Here is an 18,586-nt window from a genome sequence, read left to right on the forward strand (position 1 = left end):
GGATTCATTTTAAAAATAATAAATTTACATAAACATATTTGATATCTCTCACGTAAGTTGTATCTTTAACATCGATTGTAAAGGAGCGTGATTCAAAGATTTACATTGTCACAATTTTTTGTATCTTTCTGATATTTTGTATGTAAATGTAGTTTTGTTTTTGTATCCAAATTGAGAAAGAAAAAGTATAACGTATGTATCTTTGGAACACAGTCATTTACAGTTCGTGTTTTGAAGATACAACTTATAATATACCTAATTTTAATATACATAATGAATAAACAATAAATAATAGATATCTATAGGTAGGTATGTATGTAAAACCCATAACTAGTTCTGGGGTAGGCCACTAGGGGCGCTTTAGGGGGGACAAAAAATACGTAGAGTTGCCACTATTCGAAGTAAACGTCTTGGTAATTTATTATTTATATTATTATCTTTTTGCCAGTAGATTTTCCGATAATAAATACTTTTATGTTGTAGCTAATAATTAAATAAATCATAATATGGCGATTGTCAAAATTAAATTTCGTTTTACGTAACATTTGCTAACTTTACCGGTTTTTTTTCATTAGTAGCACTAGCAGTGCTTTTGCCCGATTATTGATTTTCTTTTCTGACAATATTCTTAGCTAAAGAGGTTCAACAAATTTGAATTCACATCTATTCAAATACAATTTCTATGTGAAAAGTGTTCAACATGCAGTGGGCGTTGCAGGTATTATATTGTGTAAACTTTTATTAATTTTTGCGGTACTATTGTAAAGTAATTCTTCAAATAAATTTCGTTAATCTTAAACTACAATATGCACGACATCAGTTTCTCCTATTGAAAAAATATTATATTATAGTAAATAAAACATGCAATAGTATGAAGTGCTGAGGCGTTGCGTTATGATATAAAAAAATATAATATGAACATTTACTAATGAAATAATGAAGGAGTAATAAAAAAGGGAAATTAATATATATAATATTTTTAACGAATGTAAGTTTTCTAGCATTTGGTATATTTTCTAACTATTGAACTGCGACTTCGCTTCCGCATCGCGATCCTGTGCGGCCCTGCAAATGCTTAGCGTGCGATTAATATATCCCATTTAGATTTATATAGGTATATTCATACATGCATTTCACAACAGACAATAAATGCTGGCTTTACAGGAATAATAAGAACTCAAAATGGCCATGAGACCACTAATGCCGGATTTAAAATGTATGGATCCAGAGAACTACCGGAAGTACTTCCGAGCATTGTGCTGGAGCAGTCTGAGGTGTGTAAACGTAGTAATAATAAAATTATAAAAAAGTAAACAGAGTCAAAGAAACAGTTGAGTCCGTGCCACACTTCTAGTCTGCTCTGAATATAGAAACGAGGAGCATCGCAATAGCACATCATAGATATTAGTGGGATGAAGACAGTCCCCAGTCGACAGACAGGCGGGATCCCTCGGCATCCGTCCGCTGCCTTCTCTCGCCCATGGGTACATAGCTGTGTTAGTGTACTGTTGCTGTTGTTATGGAGGATATACTTTTATTTGTGTTTAATCACATTGGCTTACTGACTACACCTGCACGCAACAACTTCTCAGCGGACTAGAAGTTTAGTGTGGACTATACTTTCATATATCATCCTTAATATATGCAGTGTAATTATAAATGTTTACAAGTTTATTTTGGCAGAATCGAATTGATATGAATATTTTTATTAATTGCAATATTCATTCATATTTCAGAAAATCAGACAAAAGACCACCAAGGAAGCTTGGCAGAAAAGAAAAGTTGCGGAGACTCAAGTCCATCAATGTTCTGGCTGTGTGCTATGCACCAAAACTTCTAGCCAATCCATCTCAGTTCGCTGTATATGCCACTGTGCGCAAGGCTATCTTAACTCGGTGGCGTTACATGAGCGGGTATAATAATGACTATTCTGATGATAGTGATAATGATGACTACTCTCCTCAACCACAAATCCACAAAGTACCAAAGGTATATTTTTTAAATTATATTTAATATCATTGAGGTATGATTCAAGAAGCACTACATAATTTATGAATTTGTATTATTTCAGATCACAGGCATTGGCTTACGTTCCGTCTTCTCACTTATATCTCAATCCAGATTTACAGACTCACACTTTTGTGAACATGCTCTCAGAGCACTATTGGATGTGCTTCAAGGCCATCCCCCGGAGGAGTTGGCCCAAGAGCCACCAGAGGTATTCAATTTTACACATATTTATGTATATATTGTTTGATTAATGCACCATGTGTGGTTTTATGTAATCATTTCTTTAGGGTTTTATACCAAATTAATAAAAATGGAACCCCTACTTAACCTCCATTATTAGTATGTCTGTTTTATCTCTTGAACTGTAATAGATAGATTTGAAAATAAATGGAAAGGAAATTTTAAATGGTAATTCGGGAGGCCCGGCATGAAAATGATGATTGAGGCCCCCCAGCAAAAAAATTGATTGGCTTTTACAAAATGACAAATGCTTCAGAGACATATCCTACAGGACTGGAGGGCCAGGCCGGAACGCCCTTTCCTCCTCCAGCTTAGTCCGCTCGAGGGTAGACAGCTCAAATTTTCACAATGTATTTACTTCTATGGCTGCTATAATATTTAATACAACAAATTAAAGAAAATTAAAATTTGGTGATATGGAACCCTACATGTGCAAGTTGTTCTCGCCCATTAACATTTTCTTATTTATGTGCTTTTGCACACAATTGGCACACTTTTATAGTATAGGAGTAGCAAACGAGCATGCAGTCCACCTTATGGTAAGTGGCTACTGGAACTTTCTGTAATCAACCCCAGATAGGATTACATATTTCTACCTGAGGTTGGCCACAGATGTGCCGGTTAAGCATTCAAACCAGAACAGAGCACCGCTTAACAGTGTTATCAGGCAGAAATAGGTGTGGCTTTGGTGTTGCCGGAGCCGAACTACAAAGGGTTTTATCACCTTCATACTACATATTCCCTACTACTTGTGAGTACTATATATTTGCTATAGTCAATTCATTTGTTATGTTATGTGTTATGACTAGACATATAGTTCTCACAATACAACAATGCAGATGCTGAATGTCAATGCGGATTAAAGTTTTAATATTATATTAATACTAGCTGACCCGGCAAACATTGTCAGCCATATAAATAAAAAAATGTTCAGGGTGAACAACTCTTATCACTTAGGTATATGAAAAATAGATAGTAGCTGATTCTCAGACCTACTGAATATGCATATAAAGTTTGGTAAAAATTGGTAAAGCCGTTTTGCAGTTGTACGGTACCTAACATTGTGACACGAGAATTTTATATATAAGAAAATAATTAAAGATTTTTTGCATCTGCTGATATTTTGCTGACTTATCTTTTCTATTTTGTCATTTAGATAATATCAAGTCTCCAATCGATGCTTGTTGAAATATCCAGCGGAAATGGTCCAAGTGGGAGAATGGAACTGCCGTCCACTCTCACGGCAATTAGTAGCTCCTGTCTGATGGCTTTGTCAGTGGCGAGAGGGGAAGCTGAACTTATTCTGAGCTCCGTTGCTTCCCTCATTATGGCTGTTCCTGCTTTGTCTGAACAGAGTGTTAAGGTTTGTTATTGTTATTATTATAATGCTGCTCATGTACTTTTGATTCATATCTATGCAAAGGTTAAGCAAGAAGATGGGTGTGTAAGCCGCCATCCTTTATGCTACAAAGGATTACATAACTTTTAAATTCTTTTTGTAGTTCGTAGTTTTGTATCTTTTTATACATGCAATAATTTGTATGCTTATTTCAGATACCATACAATTTGACAACACTCCAACGTAGTGTGCAGTCAGTTATACTTGGCCCTCCTTCTCGCAACCAATGGCTGCACTACGGTGTTCCTCATCAGTCATTAGCCACCAGTTTTCCAGTAGACCTTCCCCCTCAAGTGACAGCTGGATCTACAGACCTTGTTGTACGTTCACTTGTCTCAGATGGCTGCTTTCTATATGTGTACACATCCAGAGGCTTGCTCAAAATTGGATCAGGATATGGAAGCTCTATTAAACAACATGTTTATTTATATAAACCTGATTTCTTTGCTGGTGACCGTCACGGATGGTTGGGTTATTGCAAGGTAAATTTAATGTTCATTGTAATAAATGCTGTTTGTGTTTAGTTGTTTTCAACTTCCAGCTTATAATTTTTGATGATATTTGTAGAACAAATTATACGTAAGAATTGGGAGAAAGAAACCAGAAGTTTATGAAGTAGACAAGGAGACACTTGAAGTTAGGACTATAGTACGATTGGAACCTGGATCACAATCTACTTCAGACCAAAAATCTGCAGTATTCACGGATGGCAAGAGGCTTGGCCTAATTCTGCTTTCTACCATTGTAAGTTATTTGATAATATAATGTTGCACTTTATATATTTATTACCATTTATCTAAACTTTGGGTCAATTGACATCACTACTCAACTTCAATAAAAGTATCTACTGACTAAAATTGAAGCTTGTTTGACTGAAAATATTGGACAGGAAGTATTAAAGTAATGATTTATACGAATTTTAAAACTTTTTTCTTGCAGGATATTCTGACAATTAAAATGTACGATGTTGACACACCCAATGAACGACCAGAAAATGGTATACACACTGTAAATTCCCGGAAAGAATTGAATGTTCATCTTTTGAGACGTCACACATTGGCTTTAGGCAAAGCGCCCTTTGAGGACGGGTTGTCTAGGAGGGCCATGGATTTGGACGCGCCTATAGCAATGCAATTTGATGACACTGATGATGATCCACTTTTGGGTATCTCAGCTGGCCAAGACTTCGGTCTTTTAACTACCAGATCAGGAAAAGTAAGTTTGGCATTATCATTAATCTACACATTTCTATTAATACTATTAATAAGCTTATAACATTATATGTGTAAATTTTTATAGGTGTACTATACTGGCAAAGGGACTAGCCTGGGATACAAGATGACCGCTTCCCACACAGGTCGATGGACTCTAATGAAAGAAACTCTTTTCAATAGACATGATCCAACTAATCCTAAAAAGTGTAGGGTGATTCAGGTAGGACATGAATACATAAGTTGCATTTGGGTAAAAATGATGTGGGTATGCGACTAATGGTAATATGGTAGCCATTAATTTCATTGGATTTCTAGGTTGCCGTAGGACACGAAGGAGTTCACGCGATACTCGTCCTAGACAATGGAACCGCCTTGTTTACCGGTGTCGCCCGCCGCGGAGAGGACGGCGATACCAACAAACACAGGCGCTCGCCTAAACCAACCAGGCCACGAAAAATACTCAAAGTATGTATATGAAAACTAGCAGAATCCGCGGCTTCGCCCGCGTATAAACAATATGATATGACATACAAATAACTGTAATTGTAAATCTGTACCTTTAACAATTTTAACGATAAAGTAACATTAATATTTCAATAATATTTTTTTTTATTAATTAAATATGAATACCTATATTGTTTCATCACTGTGTACCTAAATTGGTCACCCTTTCATCAGAAACATACACTAAAACTCTAATTAGTGGTCTGTAATGAAACTTCTTTAAAATATAAGTTGTATGTACGATACAATAATTATTATTTACACTATTCCATAGGAACCGTCCATGTTATTCTCAGATCCATAACCACTATGCAAAATTCATAACGATCCCTTAGTATGTGGAAAACAAAACACAAACGTATACATGGGAACCGTATGGCAACTGTTTGGTGCCAACCGTAAATTATTAACGCACTAAAACCCCTTCTCACAACTTTTGGTGTTTAGCTTAAGGTATACGACCTCACATACAGTGGTTCTTTTCAGGATCGCTGGCTGGGCGGTTAGAGCTCCCATTCTTGCCGCCCGTAACTTTAGAAGTCCTCCTTTAGTCTCTTACGACAGGCAGGGGATACTGTAGCCCTGTTCTAGCCCCAATTTTTTATCCAAGGTCTATGTGTCTACTTCAGCACGCGCATTACATTCCCATGTTAAAAAATATGTCACGACGGCCTGTGGAATAGCGCCCTACACGAATCTTTTCTGCTCTCTGTTCTTTTTCCAAACACGCCAAAAGAAGTATAAATTCAATATCTGTTATTTTAACCTATCGTGCAATGAAAGGCTATATTTTTAATCATAATAGATTACACAGGTGTGTTATTGTAACAAATGTTGTAGAAAAAAATATTAATCTATTGGAAGTACTTCATAAAATGTTATACATTATTCATGTAATTATATCTACATCAGGCTGAGGGACATTACATCGTGTATGCCGCATGCAACTACGGGTCTACTGCGCTTGTGACGCGACAAGGACTTCTTTTGATGTTTGGAAAAGATACCCAGCACTGTGACTCTAATGGGGTAGTCAGTGGCCTTCGACATGAGAGGGTTATTCAAGTAAGTTTGAAATGATTTTTATCTTTGTTGTTATTTAATTTAACATATTATATCAAAATCATAAACAACTTTATTTACTTGCAGGTTGCGCTTGGCAAGGCCCATGCAGTAGCTTTGACAAACTTTGGTCAAGTTTACACATTTGGGATTAACAATAAAGGACAATGTGGCCGAGAATTTGGATATTCGAAAGAGCGTAAGTCGTAGTTTATGTTTAAAATATTATTCATACTTTTTTTAAGGACAGTTTTGTATTGGCCACATGTTTATTTTTCTTATTGTGTTAAAAATTTCAAATGATGTATTATGTTTCGCAGGACCCTACCCGTCCAGTAAACGTCCGCGAATGTACCGCGATGATGTACAACTCTGTGCAGTACACAACTGGTTCTTGGACTTCTGTCGCGTGTGCACTATTTGCAAAGAGTGTACTGGCTTCTTCAACGCGTGTCACTGCGTGCGCCAAGCAGACAGAATACCTGGAGAGTGAGTGTTTAATTTCGTACTAAAAAATATTAACATTGTAGAGCAGCAGGACCTATTTTTAACCGACTTCAAAAAGGAGGTGGTTATCAATTCAGCCGGTATCTTGTTTTTTTTTTATGTATGTACACGAATTACTCCGCCGTTAGTGAACCGATTTTAATAATTCTTTTTTTATTGTGTAGAGACGAGCTGGAAGTTGGTCCCACTTAAATATGGTTAGGGTTCATTGATGGGTTCTGGAGAAAATGAGGGGAACTCCTCCACCCATGTAAATATAATAGCCATAACTTCGCCGTTTATGAACCTATTTTAATACCTTTAAATTCGTGTGTGAACAATTGCTACAAGTTGGTCTCATTTAAATAGGATCAGAGTGGGTTCTGGAGACAAAATATGTAACTCCTCAACCGATGGGTATAATTGAGTTGTGTTTGAAGATATTTGGTGTAGGTTCTAATGAAATTACAAAGCCAGTTCATCATTGACTATTTAGGGGTCTGATAATGTGGCTCGGAGACAGAATATGTAACTCCTTAACCAATGGGAATAATTGGATTTTTTATCTATTATACAGGGTGAATTTTTAAAACGGGCCTTCAGGGCCAAATCCGAAACTATAAGGATTAGCGAAAAATGCTGAAAGGAGTTACGAGGCCGATTTTGATAAAAACTAAAACTGCATCATTATTTTTTTAAAATAACTTTTTCCCTAGCCGGGAATCGAACGAGTTCATTTTGAAAAAAAATGCACCCTCTATATTATTCCACTATCTGATAGTGTTGCTTATAAGGATCAAAATCTGGAAAGTAATGATAAATGACAAACTAAAGGAAAAGTCTAAATTTAAAGAAAATACATATTTTTTCATATTAATTTGGCAGTTAAGTTCCCGCCATTCATTAATTTAAACATTTCGTGTATTAACATTTTTTTTGGCTCAATGTTTCTAATCATTCGATATGGACGTTTTGTTTCCCAATAATTTATATTTTTATGTCCGACTTAGCTAAGGTTATTTTTAGGACCATTAAAATAAATTTAATTGCTATGGGCGGAGTTTCGTTTAATACAGATGTAAAGTTGACAATTTGCGAGAATTACTTTTTAGAGTCAACTCCGAGTGATTGCTAAAAAAAGAGATATAGAAAATCTTATTTAACGTTGAAAGGAAGTTGTAAACAACAAACAATAAGAATTTACTATTTATTCAGTTATCTATTTTCATTAAAAAATAAATCCTAAAAACGGCGGTAACTTATTTGCCAAACTATTACTTTCTTATACTAAGCCGTATGTCATAGTCATAACATCGAATAATTAGTTGATTAACCAACAAATTCTTCAATGGTATGACTTATGTCTGTTTCTAAAGAATTATACATAAATCATTTGTTATGTATAATCCTTAAGGATTAGAATGCCAATGTATGGAAAAATACGTATTTTCTTCAAAACTTTCCTTTTCCTTTAATTTGTCACATAACATTACTTCCCAGAATTTGATCCTTATAAGCGACACTATCTGATAGTTGAATAATAGAGAGGTGTCATTTTTTTCAAAATGAACTCGTTCGATTCCCGGCTAAGGAAAAAAATATTTTAAAAAAGTAATGATGCAGTTTTAGTTTTTATCAAAATCGGTCTCGTAACTCCTTTCAGCATTTTTCGCTAATCCTTATAGTTTCGGATTTGGCCCTGAAGGCCCGTTTTAAAAATTCACCCTGTATATTAGGAAATAATTATACAATACAATAGTAACATATATAAAATTTTACTGTAAGACTGCTAGACACATTTATATAATACACTTTACCTGCATCACGTTCAGTTTTTGTTTTATAGTAAAGCGGTTACAAGAGTTAAAGCGTATAGAATCCTACTTGATGTTACTTTTGTGGGACTACTGCCATATCTCGTGATATATTTATATGAGGTGTTCGAACTTTATAATTAGAGATACCAACGCGTTTTTACCATTTGTGTAGGACTAATTCATATTGTGATACATCCAAGTTCGTTTATACTTGTCGAATGTTTAAAATTTGATTAAAAAATAACATCTTGGTAAATAAAATAGATTAGTAAAAATTACTCGCTCCTAACAAGCAAATGTAACCAGTTTTGACAATTGAAATTGTCATTGTCATCTATTTTCGTGTTTGAAAAATATTAAAAAATTAAGTTTTTAGTTATTTTACATTTACGAATGAAACGATACTTCTCCGCACATTTTCTAGGTTTCCGTGTTTTTACACCACTTAACTGCGCATGTCGGCATTATTCCGCGTAAATTAACACCATGGCAGCCATTAAATTAAAAACCATTAAAACGGCTGACAAAACTGTCAGCCGTTTAAGTCGTTTAATGGCTTCCTTCAATTACAAGGAGGTGAGATATCTATACTTATCTATGGTAAATAATAAATCTGACGTTATTTAGACGGTGCGGGTGCGGCGAGGGTGACATGGGGTGCACGGTGTGCGGCGTGTGCCGGCGCTGCGCGGAGATGTACGCGCCGCCGCCGCCCGACCGCGCCGACTCCGACGAGGAGGCGAACGTACGCTCCGACCCCGTTAGCGACTCTGGTAATTAATGTGACGCTCACTGATTATTTATCAATAATAGGGCGAGCCTATTTGAATGGATATGGATTCGGTTCGTACTCCACTATGCCCGTTATAAATCGAACAAATGGCAATTCTCAAAGATAAATAATAATAAGATTCTAATATACCTACTTCACCATCATTTCTCTGACAATAGATCTTTTCTCAAAAAGAGAAAGGCCACACTAGATGAGTGCGGATTACCGTCCTCACCCTTCAGATTTTTTATTTACAGATGTTTTTTCTAACTGAGTTTTCCTTACGTTTAGAGCAAGTAATAGGTAATTTCTAATATTTATTTACTTATTTCGGAACCACTGGGCTATGGGCTTATATCAGTACATACATTTATTAATTTCCAAATTTACTGTGTGTTTAGAAGGGGCTAGCTGCCAATACGAAGGTCACTCGTCTGGGTCAGATTCTGACAAGGACTCCAGCATCAAATTGAGCTGCTTACCGCCCGCGCGTATCGCTATCCCTGGAGGACATCGCGTCGTGTCTGTCGCTTGCGGCTTGCACCACACCGTGCTGCTCGTAGATGGCGGTAAGAAACAATGTTTATCTATCTATCAGCCTTTAAAAACTCCACTCCTGGACATAGGCTTCCCCTTGAGCCGTCTAAATCCAGCGGTTACAAGCCGTCCGCTTCAGGTCATCAGTCCACCTGGTCGGGGGCGTCCTGTACGAACAATGTAAGAAACAATGTGAGGCATAGCATAATTTTGTGAACATACGAAGATTACTTCATATTATTACTTTGTGAACATATGAAGATTACTTCATATTATTACAGGGTTTGAATTCAGTTATTTTTATATTATAACATTTATTTTGGTGTTGATAAAAAAAATCCGTAAATGCCTGTATTTATTAAGTAGCGTGTAATTCAAAGAAATCTTTATTATGTGGTAAAAGACATTCTATGTTAGGCGTCCCTACTTAGTGCTCAGGGGTAGCAAGGTATCCATGGCCGACCTCGGTTGAGACTATTCTTATCTGGGACTTATTACAAATGTCCATGGGCGGCAGGAGCCACTGGCCATCAGGTGGATAGAATGGTCGTTTGCTACCTCAATATTATAAAAGAACCCCACCAGTGAAACCTTTAAACTGTCCATTAAGGCGAAGTGCTGGCATTCGGCTCGAACCAGTACGGAGCTCTGGGCGCTGGCGACGTGTCGGTGCACCACCGGCTGGTGCGCGTGCGGGTGCCGCGCGTCATCTCCGTCACCGCGGGCAGCAACCACACCGCCGTGCTCACGCGCGATGGCGAGGTCTACACTTTCGGAGCTTTCCAGGTTCGCTAACTAACATGTATATCAGTCTGATTATGTGTGTTTTCTAAATCAATTTTGTTATCAGGCCGTTTTAGAAAGAGATGCTTAAAAATAATTGTGGACTATGTTTTCATTTAAAAGTCTGTGTATTGGAATTAGCTCCATCTATCCAGGTCTTAGAAATCGATGTTACTTCACTCTTGTCCATCTTGACAAGGACAGTAAATTAACCCTCATAGGATTTTTTTTGCCAAGTTACTGAATTATATACAGAAATGCTGTGTTGCTATTTTGTATGAGGTAAATGTCATTATTTGCACATTTTTTTAAATATTTTTTTACATCATCCATAGTGTCATGATAAAATATCCGCGATACTTGTACTATCTACCGCTTTCCTTATTTGTTATTTGTCCTGATAGAAAGGTGCTCTTGGTCGTCCTCGTATCGACGAGCCTCGCACCGACCGCGGGCCAATCTGGTTCGCGACACCGGGCCGCGTGCCCCGCATCGGCCCGCGCTACGCCAACAAGGCCGTGTGGATCACTGCCTCGGGCGATCAGACCTTCGTACAGGTCTCGCAGACGCTCATCAAGACCGATACTATCTTCAGTGCCACTATCACGGCCAACAACAATACTATCAGTGAGTTCACTTCTCATATCTAATGTTTCTTTTAAGTATCAACAATATCAATGATGTTTCTCTTTTCAGTTATACTGCCTAATCGACCTGAGCATACTTTCAAGTGCATAACCATAAGCAAGGTCGATGGCTCCTGCAATTCGTGGACTGGACCGGAACAAGTGGATTTCGTAAACACTTTGGCGTGTCTCGATCCCCTGTACGATGTCTTGTGGTGCTATCAGCCGGGCATGCGTCTGATGAAATGCTACAACATTCTCGCATTCGATTCGCATAAATTGCAGCGATGTTGCTTTAACGATCCCGACTCCTATGCTCCAGAAACCGATTTCGATTATCCAAACTATGGAACTATGAGAAGGCTCGAGGATTTTAAGAATTTGGAGAATTTCGAGTTCGTGTGCAACAGTGACCAGAAACAAATAGAGAACATGGCGCTGTCGAACATGTCCATACTGAACCAAGAGCTCGCTATACCGTCTGCGCACGGCTGCAACGTCACGAGGATGCACGCAGCGTTACATCTGCTGGGGTGCTTGGACTCGCTGACTTATGCACATGATGCCAAGTAAGTTAATATTATTTTTCTAATTTTAGCTTAATTATCCCAGGACATTTTTTTACATATCCTATTTTATTTCTATATAGATTGGCGACAGTTGAGTGCAAGCGTGAAAATTCATCCTCGCCAATACTTCCCGCATTGGAAGATTATCTTACTGTAAATCGGTTTGAAAGCCACGGAGGTGGCTGGGGTTACTCTGGACATTCGGTGGAAGCTATACGCTTCATGTGTGACAATGACATATTACTCGGTGAGTATATAATAGAAGGCAAACTTATAGCCTCCTCCTTTTATGAAGTCGTTTTAAAATGTTCGATTCAATTAGCTGTTTTTAACTGGATTGTATATGTCACATTAAAATACATAATTGGTTGTTTCAGGTGGTTTTGGCCTCTTTGGTGGTCGAGGTGATTATGCGGCAAGAATAAAACTATTTGACATTGGTGCTGAGGGTGGAGACCAAGAAAGTGACGGGGACCTGCTCGCAGAAACTGACGAAATAAACTACGAATGCCCTCCCCGCGATCGGTTCCCCATACTATTTGAAAATCCAATTCCACTTGCAGTAAGTATCGCTTCATTAAGTAATACCCTTATCTTTTCATTACATGTAATGTACATATCATAAATGACAACATAATTAAGAAATGATGGTGTTTTCTACAGGCTAGTCGTTGGTATGTCGCTTGGGCATGTATCAATGGGCCCTCTTCTGATTGTGGCTCATCTGGACAAGCTATGGTAATAAATGACGAGGTGGGCTTCCACTTCAAAACATCTAAGAAATCAAACAATGGAACCGACGTAAACGCGGGTCAGATACCGTGCCTCCTGTACAACGTTATCAGCTCCGATCAAGCGATACCTATCAGAAGCTTGGACTTTGGTGAACCGATCATAGTCCTCTCCAAGAATCTATCTCGGAAGGTCACAGTGCATTGCTTCAGGTCGCTCATCAATCTGTTGAACTGGAGCTGGAATATATTTAAAGAAATCGTTCTGGACACAAATGGACAAATTCCTATTAACTACCATAAACTGACTACCATGAAGCACCAGAAGAGGCTGGTGTACGTGATCAGAGCTTGCATTCGCCTCGTGAAGTCCTACACAAACGAAATATATCCCAAGAACAATCGAAGGCGCAACTCTCACGACTACATGCCGTTCTTGGATATAATTGGTGAGGCGCGCAACTTCATCCAGGGCATCATGGCGGACCCGACACCCACATGCTCCATGCTGACTCGCAAGCCGGGAAGACTCAAGAGTCACAGGATTTGCTACGTGCAATTCGCACTTGAAATGACGAATTCCATTCTAAATGAAGCTCACGAGACTGTAGTGTCCTGCTTCCACGCGTTCTTCCCGAACCCAGCATTGAAATGGAGTTATCTTTGCACCTTACTCTACCATGTTAAGGTATGGTATAATTTCAAGAAAAATATTTAGTGACTATCTTGTCACAATTGAATCACCTTTTTCACATATTTACGATTTTGTTTACGATAAATATAGTCTTCAGATTAATATAAAAAATTACGTCATCAAATAATGTTTTCTCCTATTATTTACACTAAAAAATGCATTTTGTCAAGTATTACGTGCATATTTTAGGATGGCGTAGTTCCGCCCTCTCAAATCAGGGCTTTGACGTCGACCTGCGCCGCAATGTGTGACTCGCGCAGCCTGTGCGAAGTTTTGCAATACATAGTACCAGTTACACAGAACGACTTGCCTAACGACAGGCAGAGACCTGAGAGCCGGGTAAGTATAACAGATAAGCATTAGGTGAGCAATAAATAAACTATATAATAATTGCATTATTTTGCTTTAGGCGATGAAGGATATGCCATCCAAATCGGCGACTGTTCCTCGTTCATCTCATAGCCAAAAACCACCACCAATCCCACCTCGCACCAACAGAGACAACAATAAGGTAAATTAACATTTATTAACACTATTTAGAAAATGTTCTTTCGTATGTTTTAACGTGCAAGTGCTCATTCTGTATTTTATAAAGCCACAAGATGGTGCCGAAGGGCGGTCAAGCCATGAGGAGTGGCATTTATTGGACGTTGTTCCCCGGCTGCTGGATGTGGTGCTGAACCCTATCAAGCAGCAGATGATGACGCGCCAGTGCGGCCAGCCCCACGATCACGGCGAGATCAAGCAGCGCGACCGCCTCGCGGAGTATTGCTGCAAGTTCACTGCGCGCTTGGTGGGAGACCTTACCTACAATGCGTCGAATGTGAGTAGTAAACCATATGTATGTGACACAATCGAATATATATTTTGGTCTAATCTTTCTTTCTAATGGACAATCATAAAGTGATCTAGTGTTTATGATAACTATATGTAAAGCTATAAATTAAATATCATACTAAATGTGGTAGGCAGTTAGGTACATACAATAATTGTTAAGTCCCAGCTGCAAAATTATTGCACTTATCTGTCGCTATAATATTATAAACTTTCGCTTATCAGGAGGACATGGGTTCGAACACAGTACGTTACCTGATCACGCCGTCGCGGTTCATGCGCGTAAACCAGAGCCGCGTGTGGAACACCGGCAACGGCACGCCGGACGCCATCTGCTTCTCCGTGGACCGCACGGGCATCGCGCTCGTCGGCGCCTGCATCTACGGCGGCTCCGGCAACTACGACTACACCGTGGAGCTATTGCACGACGTACGAGTAAGAAATGTTATCGGACCACGTTGGGTGGAAAGCCCTTGTAGATCTAATTATTTCGTCTATGTAAGCCGTATTATAATTGTCTGAATATATGTACTACTTTATATTTTTTTAAAGTATTATAAGATTTCAAGCTAATAAGGTATTAGAAATTAAAACCCAAGTTTAGAACGTAAATTTAAGTTATGAGCCACAAGCATTTGTGCACCATTAAATCTTCTCTGTAGATTGAAATTTTATAAACAAAATTATTTTTAATTACTTAAATTAGTTGTGTATTTTTATATTTTTTTTTTATTTTTAGTTGAAAGTTCCCACTGATGAGACGAACCCGTCTCACTGCTGGGTGAGTGTGGAAACCGTGCACGGAAGCTTCAATGGCAATGACTTGCAACATGATATGGTTCAAGTCAAGTTCGAGCGGCCCATCCCCCTGAAAGTAAGTCTTGGTAAAATACTAATTGTGTTCATTGATGCATTATAGTGTGATATTTAATTTACAATAAAGCTTGCGGTGAGGGATTTTTGTTACTAATATTAAAGGTTTGTTAGGCCTGTGAGCATTTGAGTTGAATTTTACGTCCACTTTTGATATTTCGAACAACTTTTATCCACTGTTTCATATAATAACTTGTGTAACTCTTCGGCCATACAGTGTTCAAATTTCATTTAATGCCAGTGACCAGACAGCTCTACAATGTAATACCCAAATTCCGTTGTATTAAATGTAATTGTCATGTTACATAGGAAGAACTTCGTTACGCGCTCCGGCTGTGCAACCAGGGTGCGCGCACGGCGAGCGGCGACTGCGGGCTGCCCTCGGTGAACGGTCCTGACGGCACCACCTTCAACTTCACCTCGTGCTCGCTCAGCTTCAATGGCACCTCGTTGGCCCGCGGACAGATACCCTGCCTCATTTATCAAGGGTTCCTATACTTTATATATTATTTCTAAATAGGTTTAATCGTGAAGTTTTTTCTGTTTTTATCTTATTACTAAGGATAAAATCACTAGCAACAGTGATTTTATTCGTACACTGGTATTTTGACTTTTGCAACTTGATCGACAAGGTAAAAATTTCGATTCTGAAGGAGACCTAATTTGCCACTCGACCGATAATGCGTATACAATGATAATTCATCTTTTTTAAAAATATGAACATAATGTTAATATATCAAGAATATTTTTGTATAAAGGAACATAAACTAGAAAAAGCCAAGTTACAGCACGATTGCTTGTATGCCACAAACTACTAACCTAAACTTAGTTTCTGTCCAACATTGAAACATAGCATACGTCGTCGAGTGTCGTTAATATTTTTTTTGTAATCGTACTTTAACTATTATTTAATAACGTATGTACATATAATACGTGTTTATTGTAAAACATTCCCTCACCAGATCGTCCAAATCGCTGACGGGCAGCGAGAGCGGCGACCGGCTGTTCTCGATCTACCGCGGGATCGCGCTGCGCGTCGCCAGCACCATCATGGAGCGCGGCGCGGAGCTGTTCAGCACGCTGCGCAACGACCTCACCGCGGAGGACCTGCGCCGCAACGCCGCCGTGCTGCAGCAGTCGCCCGTCATCAACACCCTGCTGCCCTACACGCTGGCCAACCTCGACGAACTCGACGACCCATTGGTGAGTTTCGTCACCTAACTGATTGATGAATGTGTAGGTTTAGTGTTGTCAAAGTGCCGTATCTTTAAAAATCATTAAAACTAGATAGTTAAAAAAAATACTCATACTTCTATACCATGCATTCTTTTTTATACAGAGTGCAGTCCATATGCTAGAGATGATCCACCAGCTGCTGCCCCATGTAGCCGCGATGAATCTGCTGGTGCCGCCTGTTGAGGATGTCAGCACTAATACTACTTCGCACTACTACACATGGGTTGAGAGCGAACATCCCTATAAGCAAGCCATCGTCTCTAACATGAGGTTAGCTATAACCCTATGTTCTGATATTCCTTAAATAAGAAGTTGTATTAGTTTTAAGTAGTTTATTCATACTTGTATAAACTCTAAAGTACAGTAAATTTAAAGTAACCAATGTAATCTGAAGTTAGTCTCTAAAATTATTATTTTAGTGATTTTTATAATATTGATGTATTAAGAACATAATTAATCGACTTAAAAAAATCTTTATCATAGAAAATACATTTACTATAAATATTTAACTTCTTTTTTGTATTTTGTAGAGTGCTATTTCCTGCACACGTATCGTGGATCGTTTTGGAGATGGATCCGCGCAGTCTCACTGCACAGCAGGAGGACAGCCTCACCATATACGCGGTGGCCGGTGCGCCCAAGCACAAGTGCCACTGCACTAACGAGATTCGCATCGCAGATCCGCCCTTCCGAAAGGTATACAAGGTAGAAATCACTCATTCAACATTCATTCATTAATTTATTTATTTTCAAGCTTAACAATTGACTAAAGGTAAACTAAATTACTACATTTATGTGTTAATATAAATGTGTATTGTAGAAAAAATATCCCTGCTGTGTACCCCTGCCGTCGTTCACCTTCATTCATGCTTACATCGTAGATGAATAATATATAACAAGAAATTTACACCATATAATAATATGAAGTCTGTTTTTTACTGTATAATTCACAAGTAACTTAAAAGTAAGTGTAAGTTCAAAGTACGACTGAAGGCGAACAATAATATCGAAATAAGAAGCATAAATGTTTTTTCGTTTTATTTAGTGCGCTGCTGTCGCTTTTGCGATCCACTTGAAATTATTGATGTAAAATTGCTATAAAAATAATTTTCTGTCTGAATGCATGCGGGCAAATATAGGAATGAAACGAACGCCCGGCTTTACGGTGTACTGAATGTGAAGTTCCGTGAAATAAGCGTGAAATATAATATTTTTATACATTTCGTTTAGCGCTTGGTGCAGCTGACCTCGGAGACTGGCGAGGCTGAAGAACTAGAGGATGCCAATTCAGATGCACCGTGCACTCACTATAACTGCACATACGTTAGCGTCACCCCCAGGCTGTCCAATGTGTGAGTGGCTTAACTTGTACAATAATTTTAACTATATTGAAATAAAAACGTAATAATTATTATAAAAAAGAATAGTTATCTTAATTATCTATTATTTTGAATGTTTGTTTTAGCCATGATGCCTGGCCCAAGCAAGCGTTGTTGGTGCCTGGTAACGAGGTCATATTCTCTTTGGAGACTGCTTCAGACTATTTGAATGAGTACAATAAGCCAAACAAGTAAGTTTCCTGTTTAATATTTTATTTAAAAACATATATTAATTTAATAATCTAATACCTTGACTTGTTTCTTAAAATTAAAAAAAATGTAGTTTAATCAGTTTTTTGTTTAAAGAAAATAAAATAATTTCAACAGAGATAACAATAATCTCAGAGATTAATGATATCTGTTTCTATAGTGGCTAAAGGCATCGAGGGCGTTATAGTCGCCTATGCTGTGTATATTTTTGTCCTTGTATTCATAGATAAGTATAGATATTTCACCGTCTTGTAATTGAAGGAAGCCATTAAATGGCTTCAACGGCTGACAAATGTGTCAGCCATTTAATGGCTATCTAAAAACTACATCTTTGAATATTTTTCAAACACCAAAATAGATGACAGTTTCTTGTAAGTAGTGAGTAATCTTTACTAATCTATGATTGTAGTGTATTAAAATGAGCTTTACGTGTCAGTGAGGAGAGCCGCTTCGGGTTCCGTTGCCTGTGCGTGGGCTACGAGGACGCGCCGTTCACGTCGCAGAAGCAGGGGCTCACGGCGCTGGAGATGGAGCTCGTGTACGCGGGCGCGGCGTGCGCGACGCGCCTCCTCGCACCCGACGTGGAAATACCACCACTGCAATTCTGTAA

The 18,586-nt window shown here is 38.3% G+C and overlaps 1 protein-coding gene across 1 annotated transcript in view; it reads left to right on the top strand.

Moving 5' to 3' along the window:
• Positions 1–593: 593 nt before the first annotated feature.
• Positions 594–18,586, top strand: part of hiw (MYC binding protein highwire) — a 95,429-nt gene continuing 77,436 nt past the window's right edge. Inside the window, exons 1-33 of the mRNA XM_073075192.1 lie at positions 594–718; positions 1,165–1,274; positions 1,737–1,989; positions 2,072–2,218; positions 3,407–3,613; positions 3,805–4,131; positions 4,217–4,393; positions 4,589–4,864; positions 4,949–5,083; positions 5,179–5,328; positions 6,280–6,432; positions 6,517–6,628; positions 6,750–6,918; positions 9,360–9,505; positions 9,906–10,073; positions 10,652–10,827; positions 11,229–11,451; positions 11,521–12,019; positions 12,100–12,266; positions 12,397–12,581; positions 12,683–13,438; positions 13,634–13,783; positions 13,854–13,955; positions 14,040–14,267; positions 14,504–14,713; positions 15,018–15,152; positions 15,461–15,639; positions 16,114–16,354; positions 16,491–16,657; positions 16,918–17,092; positions 17,618–17,739; positions 17,853–17,957; positions 18,413–18,582. Coding sequence (XP_072931293.1) covers positions 1,183–1,274; positions 1,737–1,989; positions 2,072–2,218; positions 3,407–3,613; positions 3,805–4,131; positions 4,217–4,393; positions 4,589–4,864; positions 4,949–5,083; positions 5,179–5,328; positions 6,280–6,432; positions 6,517–6,628; positions 6,750–6,918; positions 9,360–9,505; positions 9,906–10,073; positions 10,652–10,827; positions 11,229–11,451; positions 11,521–12,019; positions 12,100–12,266; positions 12,397–12,581; positions 12,683–13,438; positions 13,634–13,783; positions 13,854–13,955; positions 14,040–14,267; positions 14,504–14,713; positions 15,018–15,152; positions 15,461–15,639; positions 16,114–16,354; positions 16,491–16,657; positions 16,918–17,092; positions 17,618–17,739; positions 17,853–17,957; positions 18,413–18,582 — 6,502 coding nt within the window. The 5' untranslated portion in view covers positions 594–718; positions 1,165–1,182. The remainder of the gene's footprint in view (positions 719–1,164; positions 1,275–1,736; positions 1,990–2,071; positions 2,219–3,406; positions 3,614–3,804; positions 4,132–4,216; positions 4,394–4,588; positions 4,865–4,948; positions 5,084–5,178; positions 5,329–6,279; positions 6,433–6,516; positions 6,629–6,749; positions 6,919–9,359; positions 9,506–9,905; positions 10,074–10,651; positions 10,828–11,228; positions 11,452–11,520; positions 12,020–12,099; positions 12,267–12,396; positions 12,582–12,682; positions 13,439–13,633; positions 13,784–13,853; positions 13,956–14,039; positions 14,268–14,503; positions 14,714–15,017; positions 15,153–15,460; positions 15,640–16,113; positions 16,355–16,490; positions 16,658–16,917; positions 17,093–17,617; positions 17,740–17,852; positions 17,958–18,412; positions 18,583–18,586) is intronic.

The sequence above is a fragment of the Epargyreus clarus genome, unplaced genomic scaffold, assembly GCF_041222505.1.
Source record: "Epargyreus clarus isolate Ecla_fem2 unplaced genomic scaffold, WU_Ecla_fem_2.2 ptg000007l, whole genome shotgun sequence".
In the NCBI taxonomy this organism is placed as follows: Eukaryota; Metazoa; Arthropoda; class Insecta; order Lepidoptera; family Hesperiidae; genus Epargyreus; species Epargyreus clarus.